Below are 14,040 nucleotides of genomic sequence, written 5' to 3'. Positions count from 1 at the left end.
GAAGTGAGTGAGCAACTTGGCCAGAGTAAGGTATAATGTTCAGCGTCGATGTATATGATGGAGAGTTCCTTTTGGCTTGGCCTTGACTGAGGGGCTCTGTTCCTGTGGCGGTAGCCGTGGTGCTTATGTGGGGATAACGGGAGCAGTTGGTCACACAGGCAGGAATTGCTCGTTTCTTCATGTAAGTGTTTTTGAGTCTCTTTTGGAAGAAAATGCTACTTTCTTGGATGACTTAGGGTTTCTGTGATTTTTACTAAGGTTTAATATCAACTTCTTGTCTTAGGCTCAGCATGTGTCTAAATACTAAGTTGTCAGTTTGCTGACATGGTCACTATAAATTAGTAGAGATGCAACTTTACCATTTACTGATGTTTATTTAGTGATCTCACTGCCCAGAGCTGAACTATGTATTTGCAAACTTAGTTCTTCCATCTTCCTGAAGTAGGATGTCATTCAGTCTTAAGAATTCAACCTCTTCTAAAAGTTTAAGCTTGGTAACCTTCTCTAACCTAATGGTAACTTTATTAACCATTGTTTTACTTCCTAGGAAGGCATGAGAAGTGGACTTTTTCCTCCAGTTATGGTCAAAAGGAACATTCAGTGTCTTGTTGTGGACTTTTCTCTCCTATGCCAAAGGAAAGGTTGAAAAGTTTTAGTGATCTGCTAATTTTCATACAGTCTCTGATAGAATTCTCTCTGGCAGCACTGGTCTTTGCTTTTTCTTAGCTGTACTTTCTAAAAGATGTGACATACTTTAGAAGTATTTATTTAGTTGAGATTGACAGCAGAAAATCATTAGTATCCCTCAGAATGATAGAAATGATAGAATTAGCTCCACAGCTGTCAGCTTACCCAGACTTACATATTCTCATTCTCTCTCTCTCTCTCCCTCTCCCTCCCCAGGGCTCAAATCACAACAGGAAAGGCTAGAGATTCTCTCAGGTTTGCAAACAGGATTTTTGTTTCAGTAACAACTGTACCGTGCTCTTTTTCTGGCTTTTGGTAAATGTAGTGCTTTATATTGAAGTCAGTCACAAACTGTGACACTCTTCATGCTGTGATTTTTTTCATAAAGATAAACGTGTTTAGAATGACTTGCAGTGGCTTGGAATACTGCCAATTACTTTTTTGACCTTAGGAAAGTTTCCTAATCTCTCTGTGTCTCAGTTACCTTTACTATAAAATCACAGTAATAATGGTACCTATTTCTTAAGTTTTTTTGGTAAAAATCAAATGAGGTAGTGTGTCTAAAGTGCTTAATGTGGTGCCTGGTATGAAGTAATTGCTAATTAAAGTTTAGATATTATATTCAATTTCTATTACTGTGTAACAGATTACCACAAACTTAGCAGATTTAAGAAATACAAATTTTTTACCTTATGAATGCTGTTCCTCAGGGGTGTGGGTGCAGATTAGCTGGGTCCTCCGCTCAGGGTCTGGGCAGGCTGAAATTAAGATGCTAGTTGGGGCTTTGGGATATTCTACCAAGCTCCTTCACATCATTGGTCAAATTCGGTGCTTTTTCTTGCAACACTAAGATCTTCGTTTTCTCACTGGCCGTTGGCCGGTGGTGGTTCTCAGAAACTGGAGGCCATTCTTAGGTCCTTGACTTGCGGCCTCCTCCTTTCACAGCAGCGGTCTGCGGTTTCTTCTTTGAGGCCACCGGGGAGCATCTCCCTGAAGCTTTGCCTTCTTTTAAAAGGCTTGCTTGATTAGGTCAGAGCCACCAGGATAACCTCCCTTCTGATTTTCTCAGTCAGCTGGTTAGTAACCAAATCAGGAGAGTGCTGTCCCTTCATATTCAGTGGTCCCACTGTGGAGACTCAAAGGGAGAGGACTGCACGGGTGTATATCTTGGGGGCCATCCTAGAATTCTGTGTGCCACAGATATTATTCATGTTATTACTGTTTATCCCTAATAACCTATAACATGCTTCAGCTGAGCACTGCCCAACAGAAATGCAGTGTGAGCCAAATGTGTGATTTTATATTTTCAAGTAGGCGCATTACAAAAAAGCAAAAAGAAGCCTATAAAATTAATTTTAAGGTGTTTTATTTAACCCAGTATATCCGAATTATTATCAGTTTAACTTATATTCCACATAAAAATTACTATTGGGATATTTTGTTTTCTTTTTTACCTACTGAGTCTTTAAAAATCTGGTGTGAAGTTTAATCTACAGCATATCTCAACATGAACTAGCCACATTTCAGGTGTCCATTAGCCCTGTGGTGAGTGGCTCCTGCATCGAACACCACAGCTTTAACTGATGTTAAAAACAAGCACACACAGAAGTTCTTCTCCTGGGTTTGCGTTACGTTAGACAGCATCAGGATTCCTTCTTCCTTTTTCATCCAAATTTCCAAGAAGAAGAGTTAAACACACGCAGCCTCCACTTGCTCGTCTTCCTTTCACTCCTCGGTGTGGTTATATTATTGCACCTGTCATTCTCCTCACACCTTTCTCACTGTGGTCACCATTGAATCCAGATTGCCAGATCGAACGAACACTTTTCCTTATCTTGTAAAATTGCTGTGGTAGTTTTAACACTGTTAAATTACTCTTTCTTTCTTCAGACTCTGATGGTCTGGTTTCTGGGACCTGGCCCTCATTTGGTCATGTTTGGCTGCCCCACGCTTCATTCCTTGTAGATTTCATTCTGGCACTCCCCTTTCTTTCCTGCGGCTACAAATGCTGTTCCCATGGTTCGTTCTCTGCCTCTATTCTTTCAAATGCTCTCAGTGTCCAGCCTTAGCCTCCCTCACAGATTTAATTATCACCCCCACACAGCTATCTCAAATGAGTATATTTCCTGTCCAGACTGTGTATACTTTTGTACAAGATGCCTAAAGCATATCTCCACTTGGGTATTCCACTGCTGTGCTAAACTCAAGGATCTGAGCAGATGAGACCTCCCTCCTTGACCTGACCTTTCTTCTGCATGCTTTGCCTCAGCTGTGACCGCAGTGCTTACTGCTTCAGCCAAAAGGAAGCCCTTCTAGGCTCCTCAGTCATCCTATCTGTTCATAATTAATTAGAACTCATATTTATTTTCCCTCTGTCTTGGGTCTGATTCTCTTCTCCACCCCTGGTAGCACCGTCTAATTCACACTCTCAACATCAATGATCCTTGATTTGTCCATTTAACGTGTTCCGTTGTATTCCTGCCCCGTGACAGAAGAAAAGAGATGTGGTCTCTGCCCTTATTGAGCATGTGGCTGTAGGGAACCCCATAACCTTTGTTAGGGGAGTCTAATGGCCAGAATCTGCATGGCTTAACACAATGCCCGTATTCAGTCCCTCAGGGAATAGCTCGCTGTAGTGTGCTGGGGATGCGGACTGTTCCGCCCTGTTACTCTGCCATATTTAGCACTTGCCTTCCAAGGGTCTTGCAAACAGGAAGAGACAGTAGAGGGGTTGATTTCTAATGCCTGGAGGTGGAAGTGCCCACATTACATCACCCACATTCTGCCACTGACTGCAAGGGAGGCTGGGAAATGTAGTCTAGCTTGTGAGCCCAGAAGAAATGCGGGAATGGTTTGAGGAATGAATGACCAGTCCTGCCCACACTCCTAACTTGTTTCTCTGTTCCTCCAGCAGTCCTCACTGCAGCCAGTGGGGCAGATCTAAAGTGAAGGCCTGATTCCACTTGTTGCAGATACTCAAGGGCTCCTTAAAGCCCTATAGAACATGCTCCACGATCTGACCCTTCGTCAGGTGTCCAGTGTCCTCTCTCGTGACTCATCATCAGGCCATTTATGCACCAACAATGTGGGAGTTTTTCACACTCACTGATGTTCCTCTGTTTCATGTATTTGCTTATGTTGTGTCTGTGCCCTGAACTCTCACCCCCACTTGCTTCCACGGCTTCCATTTCCACCAAGCTCATCTCTGCTCCTCTTTAGCCTTGGCTCAAATACCACTTAATGAGGTGCTGCCGCTCCCTGTCTCTGGACTGGATTTGGTCCCCCTGCTCCCACCTCTCCAAGTTGGTGCTTCCATGCTTTTCTCTGTGCACACTTATATGCTGGGGTCTGCTTTCACAGACCTCTGGACTTTGAGCTTCAGAGAGGCGGCGGCACCCTGCGCCTGGACTTCCCAGCGTGTAGCACAGTGATCAGCGTATGATTCAGTTATGCTTTGCTGAGTGAGTGCCACGTGTGTTTCCGTTTCTTCCTGATCCATCTTCTCTGAGACCCCGCCCTTACTCTTTCTTCACTGCAGATCTGCCTTCTGCTACTCTAAGTGTGGGCCTTTGATACCAGATTACATGGGTTTTGGTATACGTAGATTTGATTCATTTGCTGAGATCTTTGTCTTTAACTGTGACTTATCTAAAGAAGGAGTTATGCCTAAAAATAAACAGATAGGTAAGCAAGTAGGTAAATAAATGAACTAAAAAACTAATGAGCAGAAGTTCCCTGTTACGTGAGACTGGCCAACAGAACCCTCTCCTTAGCGAGGTTCCATTCCCAGGGAGCAGGGCTTCCAGTTTCCTGAGCCTACAGCTTTTGCTGCTTTTGGCAGTTTTCTCTGAAGGGAGGCAATGATAGGATGAGTATCTTTAGTCCATTTAGATACTGGTCTATAGATTGCAGTTCATGTGAAATGCTGGCTGGAGCTTTTCCAAGGAAAAGAGCCCAGCTGTCTGGAGAACAAAGAACAGATATTTATGTTCGGTGACTGATAATAGCCATCTGGACTCAGCCAAGAAAAAAATAGCAAATGGCTTTTTTAGTTCATCAATCATGAACATCCCCCAAAAGTCTTTTCTGACAAATAGCCTGAGGAGTTAAGAGAATAACAGCCTATAAATTAAAATGGGAGCAGATAATGTTGCAATTGTTTGTTCATTTCCACGTTCATTTATCTAGTCTTCAACATTTGTGTGGGAATACAAGGTGAATAGCACCTGCGCTCAGACCGCAGGTTTACCTTTGAGTAGGAGAGAGAGGTGTGAAGAGCAGAAATTCAAACTCCTGTAAAAGGTGCTGTAGGAGACCTGTGGGAGCATAGAAGAGCCTCCAACCAGGAGATTTAGGGCCAGCCTGGTGGAGAATATATCTGAATGGAGTCTTTAAGGATAAAAAGGTAAAGCCAAGGTTAAAGAAGCGTTAAGATGTGTCATGAGGAAGGATGTTCCTGCCAGAGAGGAAAAAGCATGTGTGTAAGAAGAAGGAAGAAAATTCAGAGAGAAGTTTCAAGGAAAGAGGAAAATTGTGTACTGTCAGCTCATTAAAGATGAAGCACGTGACAAAGGCAGTGATGATGGAAGTCTAGGTGGCAGAGGGGTCAGAGCATGTGGACTTCTGTGCCACAGAAATCTTGTCAGCAGGTCAGGGATCACTCTGGTGCGGAGTGGAAGGTAGGATTGGTATGGGCCATGTCTCAGAGCAAAGAAGAGATGAAGAGAGCCTGAAACAGAGCCGTAGCCGTGGGGTAGGAAAGAGGGGATGGTTTTAGAGATGCAGAGGATTATATGATTAAGACTCACTGATTTGAAGGAAGGGGGAGAATAAAGAAAGAAAGATGTGGTCAGGTTTTTTATTTTTGGCTTTCTTTATAATCTTATACTTTGATAAGTATCCAAGAGGGTTTGAGGGTGGAGGAGGGATGTTATTTCCAATTCTGTTTTCAGGTACCTGGGGGACATCCAGATGGTGTGGGTGGCAGTCAGGTGTGTGTGTAAACTGCCTCTTTGGAGAAGAAGTTGGATTAGGGAGATAGATACAGGAATCTTTAGTATATAGGGGAAAAGAGCCCCCCCCCCCGCAGACACCATCACCATTTGAGATACAGATAGAAAGTGATCTAGCTGAGGACACTGAGAAGGAATTCTCTGAGTAGTAGGATGAAAACCAAGGTAGAATGCTTTCAAAAAAATCAAGGAGGGGAAATATTTCAGAAAATCTAGGTGTCTGAAGTGGCAGGTAAGTTGGTATAAAGATTATGGGAAAGATACTCACTGTGTTTGTAGCATCTTCAAGCTATGTTTCCACTGTTCACTGCAGTGGGCTTCATAATAGGAAAAATTGTTAGAGAAATGGATAAATCATGGTACATTCACACAATGGTGTACTTTACAGTCATTAAAAAATGATACTGTAGAAAGTATTTACTCATATAGAAATATAGTTAAGATATGCTGTGCATAAAATGCAGATGACAAAACAGTGAGTCTGCCTTCAGTTCTGTTTCACACGTGGACATGGAAGCACACAGCATTTACATGTGTGCCTGTGTATGCTCACGACATTATTTGTAATAATTCACAAGAAGTGTTATCATTGTCTGTGTGTGTGTGTGTGGAGACCTGTTTTCCTTTTTCTCCTTATTATATTTTTTTTCCTGTGACAAACACGTATTGGTTTGACAGAATGAAGTAAAATAGGTGTCCTTTTGTAATAGAAGAGACTCCGTTTGGTTTCGCAATCAGGAGGTACATACTTACTTTTTAAAGAATAGTTTTAAGAGAACAGTGGGAGCAGCAGCTCGTAAGCAGTGAGCGAGAGGTACTGGGCAGTGAGAGAGGCGAGGAGGAGAGACTCTTTTTAAAAAGTTTTAGAGAAAGGGGAAGGCGTGAGAAAATAGTAGTGAGTGAGGGAAGGTAAAGGTGTTTGGGTTTGGTTTCCTTTAGTTGTGCGTGTGTGTGTGTGAGAGAGAGAGAACGTGTGTGTGCCTGGGTGTGTATGTGATGTTTTTAGGGTCACCAGAGGAAACCAGAAGAAAGAACTTGCCCCCAGATCCCCAGAGTCGTGGCTAGCCTCTGTGTTAGTGTAGTGACACATAAAAATTCTTAGTTACCAACGGCTTATACCGAAAAAGAATTTCGTAGGATATTGTTATGAAAAATGCAGCTTGAACACACCTGTGTTTCTCTCCTTATCTACAAGGGGAAGGACGGCGCCGTTTATTGAGATGAAGTAGGGCGTGTTTTTTCTGCTTTGGGAGTGATTAATTTCTCAGTTAGTGGACCAGGAGATGATACAGCAGCTGGTGAAGTATCCTCTGCAGACAGTCTGTGCCTGAGCAGTGAGGGGATCTTTGCTCGGGTTTGTTTTCTTGAGACTATTTTCAGGTTTTCTTTTCCAACCCAGCTCATTCTTTCTTGTGCTTCATAGTCTGCTGAACATTGCCTTCAGTCTGTTCTTACGGTCCCTGTGTTTCCTTGGACTTCGGACTTTGCAACTTGCCTTGTCTCTTGGCCCCTCACTCCCTGGGTCGACACCAGCTTCCCTTTGTCCCAGACCTGAGAGTCGGTGGCACGTGCTCCCGTGCCTGGCCACAGCGCCTGCGAGCAGCCATAGGCACACCGTCGTTCAAAGACAGGAGGAAGTGAGGCCACGTCTTTAGCCTGACGCGTTGCAGTTGAAATGCCGGCGTGTGTTCAGCAGCTAGCTCAGGAGCAGTGACTGTGCTGGTGATAAAGATTTGCTGATCGTGACCACATAGAGGAATAAAAATGTCAGGGGTAGGATTACCAAGCAAAGTGTACCCTTGGCATTTCAGGGAAGGACTCCCTACCCCCAAAGAAGACGATTCCATCACAGAGAAATAAATTAAGAACGAAAACTTTTCACGTTGCTAACTTAGAACAATTTTGGGAGAATGGTAAAGATAGAAATGAGACTGATGTGCAATGAGGAATGTGTGGATGGGATAAGGGGAACTTCTGGGGAGAAATCATTTATCCATTGGCTGAAGAAGCTGTTGATGTAAGGGAATGTAAATTCCTTAAGGTCTCCAGTCTGTGTCCTCATCAGCAGAATAAAGGAATTAAAATAAATAATCTCCAGCCACCTCTCTGCCTTAATATTTTATCACTTTAGGAATCTGAATCAATTCTTAAAGAGGGACAGAATTGTAACAGGCTAATGAGTTGCACTTGGTTGTCATCATCACAAAAAGACAACACCTCTTCAGTCGTCTTTGCAAGTTTGCTCTGCATTTGACAGTCTGCAGGCAGTATGGCACTTACTTTGTTTTTGTTGCATCGTGTGTATTTTTTCAGCAGTTGGTGCTGCTCTGGTTGATTTAAATTCCTAATTTGTTTTCATCAGTGGAAGAAATACACCGCATTAATTCGAAGCACTCTTAAAAAGAAAAAAAATACAATGGAAAATGCGCTAGTTTTACAAACAGAAATTTTATTTTTGAGTTACTAAGGATTGTTTCTAAAACTTTCTCTCTCTTGAATCCCAGGTATTGCAATTTCAGATGAACTCGATAAGGTAAGTTGAATTACCCATCTAATGAGAAGAAAATGTAGAACTTACATTTTAATTCACTGTCTAAATGACAGCGTTTCTGAAACATAAGGTGTTCACATATAATCTGTTTGATGCTAATATGAAACTTTCAAAGTAAACGATTCTTTTATGAAAGTTATTGCATGAAATGTGTAATACCTCCTATTCTTTTGTGCTGAGAATTTCGGAGTGTGGTTATAGAACTGAATCACTGTAATCACTAAATCAGTCTGTTAAAAATGAACTAATAATATATAAACTAGTTGGATTCTGCCTGTGTCTATATGATGATGATGATGATATGGAAGACACTTGTACTTTTCTGTAGCTACCCTTCCGAAACCTGACTCAGTAAATTTTTTCTTTTAATTACAAGATGCCAAGAGAACATGATGGTGCCCTGCACTGGGGTGATAGTTGTGAGCGTGGTGAGAGGTGATGTGATTAGGAGTAATTTTAACAGTAGTGTCGTTGGAGCTTGCTGTTGGATCAGCTGTAGAAGAAAATTAGTCAATGGTGATTCCTGTGTTTGGGGGATGAGCAACTAGGTGAATTGTGGTGCTACTTAACAAAATTGGAAAAACTGGGGAAATGGCAAATTTGGCAGGTTGGGATAGCATCAGGAGTCCTCGTTTAGATTGTTTATTTTGAGTTGTCTGTTAAATATATTTATATGAGCTGTTGCTCATGAGGGAGATTTGACTTAAAGTTATACATTGAAATAGAAATTCTCATTTTTTTGGTCTTAAAACCTCTTTTATACTCCTAAAAATTATAGAGGACCCCAAAATCTTTAGATAGGTTATATTTATCAATATTTACCATATTAGAAGTTAAGACTGATAAAAAAATTTTATGTTTAGTCATTTTAAAACTGTCACTGATAAAACCATTACATTAACAAAAATAACATTTTTATGAAAAATACTTTGTCTTCCAAAACAAGATGTTTGTGAGAAAGTGACATTATATTAATTTTTGAAACCCTCTTTCATGTCTGGCTTAATTGAAAATTTCTGGATTTCCGTATCTGTTCTGCGTTCAGTCTGTTATGATAATGTTGTTTCAGCTGAAAAAAAAAAAATCTGACAGCAGATATGTAGTTGGAAAAGGGCGAAGCACCTAGAAATCGCCATCAGTATTTGGTGAGCATTGGTCCAGATCTCTCTCTAAGCAGAAAACACACTGAAATTTGGCTTGGAGGCTAGATATACAGGTAGGAAGGGAATGATGGGAAGTACAGTACGAAAAGCAGGATCGTATCAGATCATGACATTTAAAAATAATAGTAAAATAGAAGGTAGTAATTATAATATTTTTTCAAAAGCAGTGAAGTTAGTGTTCTTTTATTTCAAATAGGAACATACCTTTTAAATTTTGTACCATAAAAATACATTTCTGACTCACTTATATACTTTATATACTCTCAAATATGAATTCTCTTTAATGAACTGTCATACTTTAAAATTATTTAAATTTAAATTTCTGTGCAAAACTAGATCTTGACTGTACAGCACAGCAAGTAGAGTGGCAGGTGTGGCCTCCCGGCTCCGTCCTGCCTTTCCAGTCCTCCTCTGTCCATCAGTGTGTTTGCCCCAGCTGGTCTCTCTTACACCGTGACTTTCCTTATAAATTTCAGAAATTTAATAATCCCTACTCTTTATCTATATTCTGTGTTCATTTTAAGTTCAGAGGCATTATTATCACTATTTCTGGGTTCATTTGCTCCTTCCAATATATTCTGCAAAGCCCTGGCTGCCTGAGCCATAAATTAGCTTGCATGACTGCTTGGCCCTTGTCCTTCCCCCCTTTTTTTCCCTAGGCTCTGACTTGCAGCCTGGTTGGTTTCTACAGCAGCATTATTTGGTGAGCTAAAGAACATGCTAATTGTTCTTTGAACTGAAAATGGATTGCACCCTCACTGGATAAAATTGTGAAAGCTCTGACACTTAAATATCACCCTCAGGACACATCCTTCCCCTTCTCACCCCCTCTCTTATAAGCGCTAGCTCAGGGGAGTTTCCACTTAACTAAGTTGCGTAGCACTGCTGATTTTCATTACTTACCTAATGTTCCGGTTTTTGAAGACTTCATGGAATTTGCTGAAATTCATTGCATATTTATTATTTTTCATTGTTATTGAGGAAGAGGCCAACAATTGCCATAAATAAGCTTTTATTGAAAAAAGTTATGTCAGTGCAAAAAATTGTTCCCACTTTCACACCTGATACTCTTGAGTATCAGGTAATACAGAGGAAACACAGGCTTCCAGAGCCAAAACCACCATTCTTTGCCTGTCTGGAAAGAACCCTTGGATGAGAGGGACAGCCTGCCCCATGGCGCCCTCTGCTGACCATGAAGCTCACAGTCCTGCATTTTTCTCTTTAAGAAAATGCGAATCTCAGGCTGGTACTGAAACAATAGTCGAAAAGAATGATTTACGATATGTGTTAACCTGACTCCTGTGTCTTTATTATAGTAATAAAAATCAGTACAGCTTCTTTCATTAATATTTTCCAGGGTTCACTAAAGATCAGTTTTTCTTTACCTTTATAAAATACTGATCTTTTACGATAATACTCTAATTTAATTATAATTTTATTGAAATTATTTTTTCTGTGACTTTTTAAGTTTATGAATTCTGATAAAGGTAATAAACATTATTCTTAAGGTAGAAAGATAAAACAGAGGCTAATGTTATTTTAAGGTTTTTTTCAACTGTGAGAATTCAATAAATGTCCTTTTCATTAGTCTTTCCCTCTCCTTAGCTAGGGTATTGGTTTTCTATTGCTGTTGTAACAGATCGAAACAAATTTATTAGCTTACAGTTCTGTAGTTTAGAAGTTAAACATGAGTCTCCCGGGGCTGAAATCAAGGTGTGATAGGGCTTCATTCCTTCCTAAAGTTCTAGGAGAAATCTGATCCCTTGCCTTTCTCAGCTTCTAAAGGTTGAAGCACTCCTGGTGCATGGTTCCTTTGCTACATCTTCAGAAGCAGCAGTGTCTCATTTCTCTCCGACTGCAGCCAGGAATAGCTGTCCACTTTTATGGAGTCATGTGATTAGTTTGGGGCCATCCAGCTAATCTGAATAATCTCACATCTTCACATCTTTAACATTAACCGTGTAAAGCCCCTTCTGCCATATAATGTAACTTGTTCCCAAGTTGGAGGATTAGGAAGTGGACACCTTTGGGAAGCCGTTGTTCTGCCTGCACGGCCACTATCCAAGTTCAGGTGGTATTACCTCCCATACCTGTATCTGATTCTTCAGGCTCCTGCCATTGAGTCATCCTTTAAAATGCCATGTAGCAGGCCTGGCTGGTGCCTGTTCAGTTGCCCTTTAGTAGGGCAGTGTGGCCCGTTCTTTGATTCCGGTGAATATTGGATACTGAGGACTTCGGTTCAGTGGGAGCCATCCTGCCTGGAGATGTCTGAGGTGGCCCTCAGCCAGTGAGTGGCTGAAACAGGGCTCTGAGCTGTTATTTCCAGGGCGGCGCTCCCCTGGAGTCAGGCTTTACAGGAGACTTCAGCTGAAGCAAGTCTTTGCCTGGCTCCTTCCCATCTTCTCCTGCTTCCTTCACTCCCTTACAGGTTTCACTTAAGAGACCCCCAGCAATAAATCACTTGCTCAGCCTCTGGTTTTAGGGAACACTACCTAGGGAATTCTGCTCAAAAAATTTCCGTGACTCCCTGTTACTTAACAAATTAAGTCCAAATTTTTAAGGCTAGAATTAGCAGTCTGTTTTATTACTCAAAAAATATAGCTTATGTTTTATTTTCTCCTTTTTTTCTACCCAAAGTCTGTGCTGTGCTCAACAAGGAATACCGTAAGGCAGCCAGACTGCAGTACTTCCAAGTAATAGTTTTTATTTATTTCCACATTTTTGGTCATTGTCATTCCCTCCCCTTTCTCCAAATGTTTTCCATCCTCCGGGCTTTCTTGATGCCTCTTGCAGAAAGTTACCTGGTACCTCCTATGAGCATTTAGGGAACACAGTGACCACGTGACAAATGATACTTCTTGTCTCACATTATGGGAATTTGTGTTGACTGCTTGAAGAAGTAGTCTGGTATTCTGGAAAAGTCTACAGATAGGCCTTGGATTGAATCTTGGTTTCTGCCATTTAATAATTATGTGGACTTCAGGAAGCTGTTTATAGATGCTGAGCTAACACAGACAGACAGACAGACACACACACACACACAAACACAATTATGTTTTAGAAGTCACCTTTACCTGTGGGAGAAGGGAAAGAACAGAAAGTAGGAGTAAGGAAGGCATAGAGGAGGATGAGGATAGAATCTTGATTTCTTAGAACTTTGTATGTGTATGACTTTGTAGCCATTTAAATATTTTATATAACTTAAAAAAACACAGTTAAGTCTTAAAACAGTGATTTCTAATGACCAAAATCAATAAAACAAATGAGCACAGCTGTATTTCAGGTTGATGGCAAAACACACTGAGGTGAATTACTCCAAGTCATTATGAACAGTGATTTGATTGTCCTCTAGTGGGAGAGACTCACAGGGCAGAGAGAACAGCTATAAGCTCTTAAACTGTTTTTAGTAATCGTGTCGTTAATGATAGTATTGATATTATTATAAAGAGACTGTTAGGTATGTTTTGTGTGATAATAGCGAAGAAGTAAATATGTTGATATCCTTAAGAACCAGAATTTTTGGCACAGCGGAAAGGAAATACAGATGCAAGATCAATAAATTTAGGTGAAAATTATACAGTCCTTTTTTGAATTAAAAGTATCATTAAGAACTCATAATATTTTTTATTTTAAAAATGAAAATAAACTCTCTACAGGCAGCACACAAAACTAGAGCCCAAGTATTGTTTTCTGACTATCATTCTCTATTAAAAGGAACCATATTTCTTTGGAGAAATGGCTGAATCTAGACTTGCAACTGAGAATGTACAACTTGAATCTGGAACATCATTTAGCACCAGAAGGTAGAGATGCAGTCAAAGGACGATGGAACATGTTGAAGGGATGGAAGAACCTGCTTGTAGGGGTTCCTACTGGGACCACTAAAGCCTAAAAATAATGCTAGTGATGTGTTATATTCTGTTGAAAAATAAAATCTACAAGTCCATGCTGATACACCTGTATACATACATACATACATACCTTACATGTGTACATAAATGGAGGTGGGGGAGAAGCACTTCCGCACAGCTGAGCACCAGCAAATAAATTTAGAAAGAAGGATGAAACTAGAAAATCACAGATTGGCGACCATCATAGTCACTGATAAAGACAAAGGTCAACAGAGAATGTTAAAATTAGGTGAAATTTTGATGAATTACAGGATATCTCCATAGTCTCAAAGTTACTTCTCAGATGATACTTAATAATTAATGAGAGAAAAGTAGCAACTTTAAAGTGGAAAACAGGGAAGACACCCCTTAACCAAGTGACCAAGGGTATCGTCATTAGCCATGGGACAGATCAACATCATGTGCCTTTTGTTACGAAAGAAATACATCGCCTCTGCGTTGTTCTTGCCAAAAAAGGCATAACTTGAATATAATCATGAGGAAGAATTTGAAAAACACAAACTGAAGGACCTACTAAAGAATAACTGGCCCTTATTTTTTTTAAAAAAATGAAGGTCATAAATGTCAAAGACTGAAAACTATTACACATTAAAGGAGGTTTTAAAAAAACACATGACAGCTGAGTGCCATATGTGATCCAGATTTTCTTTTGCTGCATGCGACAGTATTTGAATAACTGGGGAAATTTCAACAAGGTTAATGTATTAGTATTCTAT

The 14,040-nt window shown here is 40.5% G+C and overlaps 1 protein-coding gene across 1 annotated transcript in view; it reads left to right on the top strand.

Annotated features, from left to right (window-relative positions):
• C29H8orf34 (chromosome 29 C8orf34 homolog) overlaps positions 1-14,040 on the top strand; it is a 284,320-nt gene that overhangs the window by 64,579 nt on the left and 205,701 nt on the right. Inside the window, 1 exon segment of the mRNA XM_072951848.1 lies at positions 8,204-8,232. Within this exon segment, the coding sequence (XP_072807949.1) occupies positions 8,204-8,232 (29 nt within the window).

The sequence above is a fragment of the Vicugna pacos genome, chromosome 29 (genome assembly GCF_048564905.1).
Source record: "Vicugna pacos chromosome 29, VicPac4, whole genome shotgun sequence".
Taxonomy (NCBI): domain Eukaryota; kingdom Metazoa; phylum Chordata; class Mammalia; order Artiodactyla; family Camelidae; genus Vicugna; species Vicugna pacos.
The sequence above is the reverse complement of the archived record's forward strand: the minus strand, read 5'-3'. Positions and strand labels throughout refer to the sequence as shown.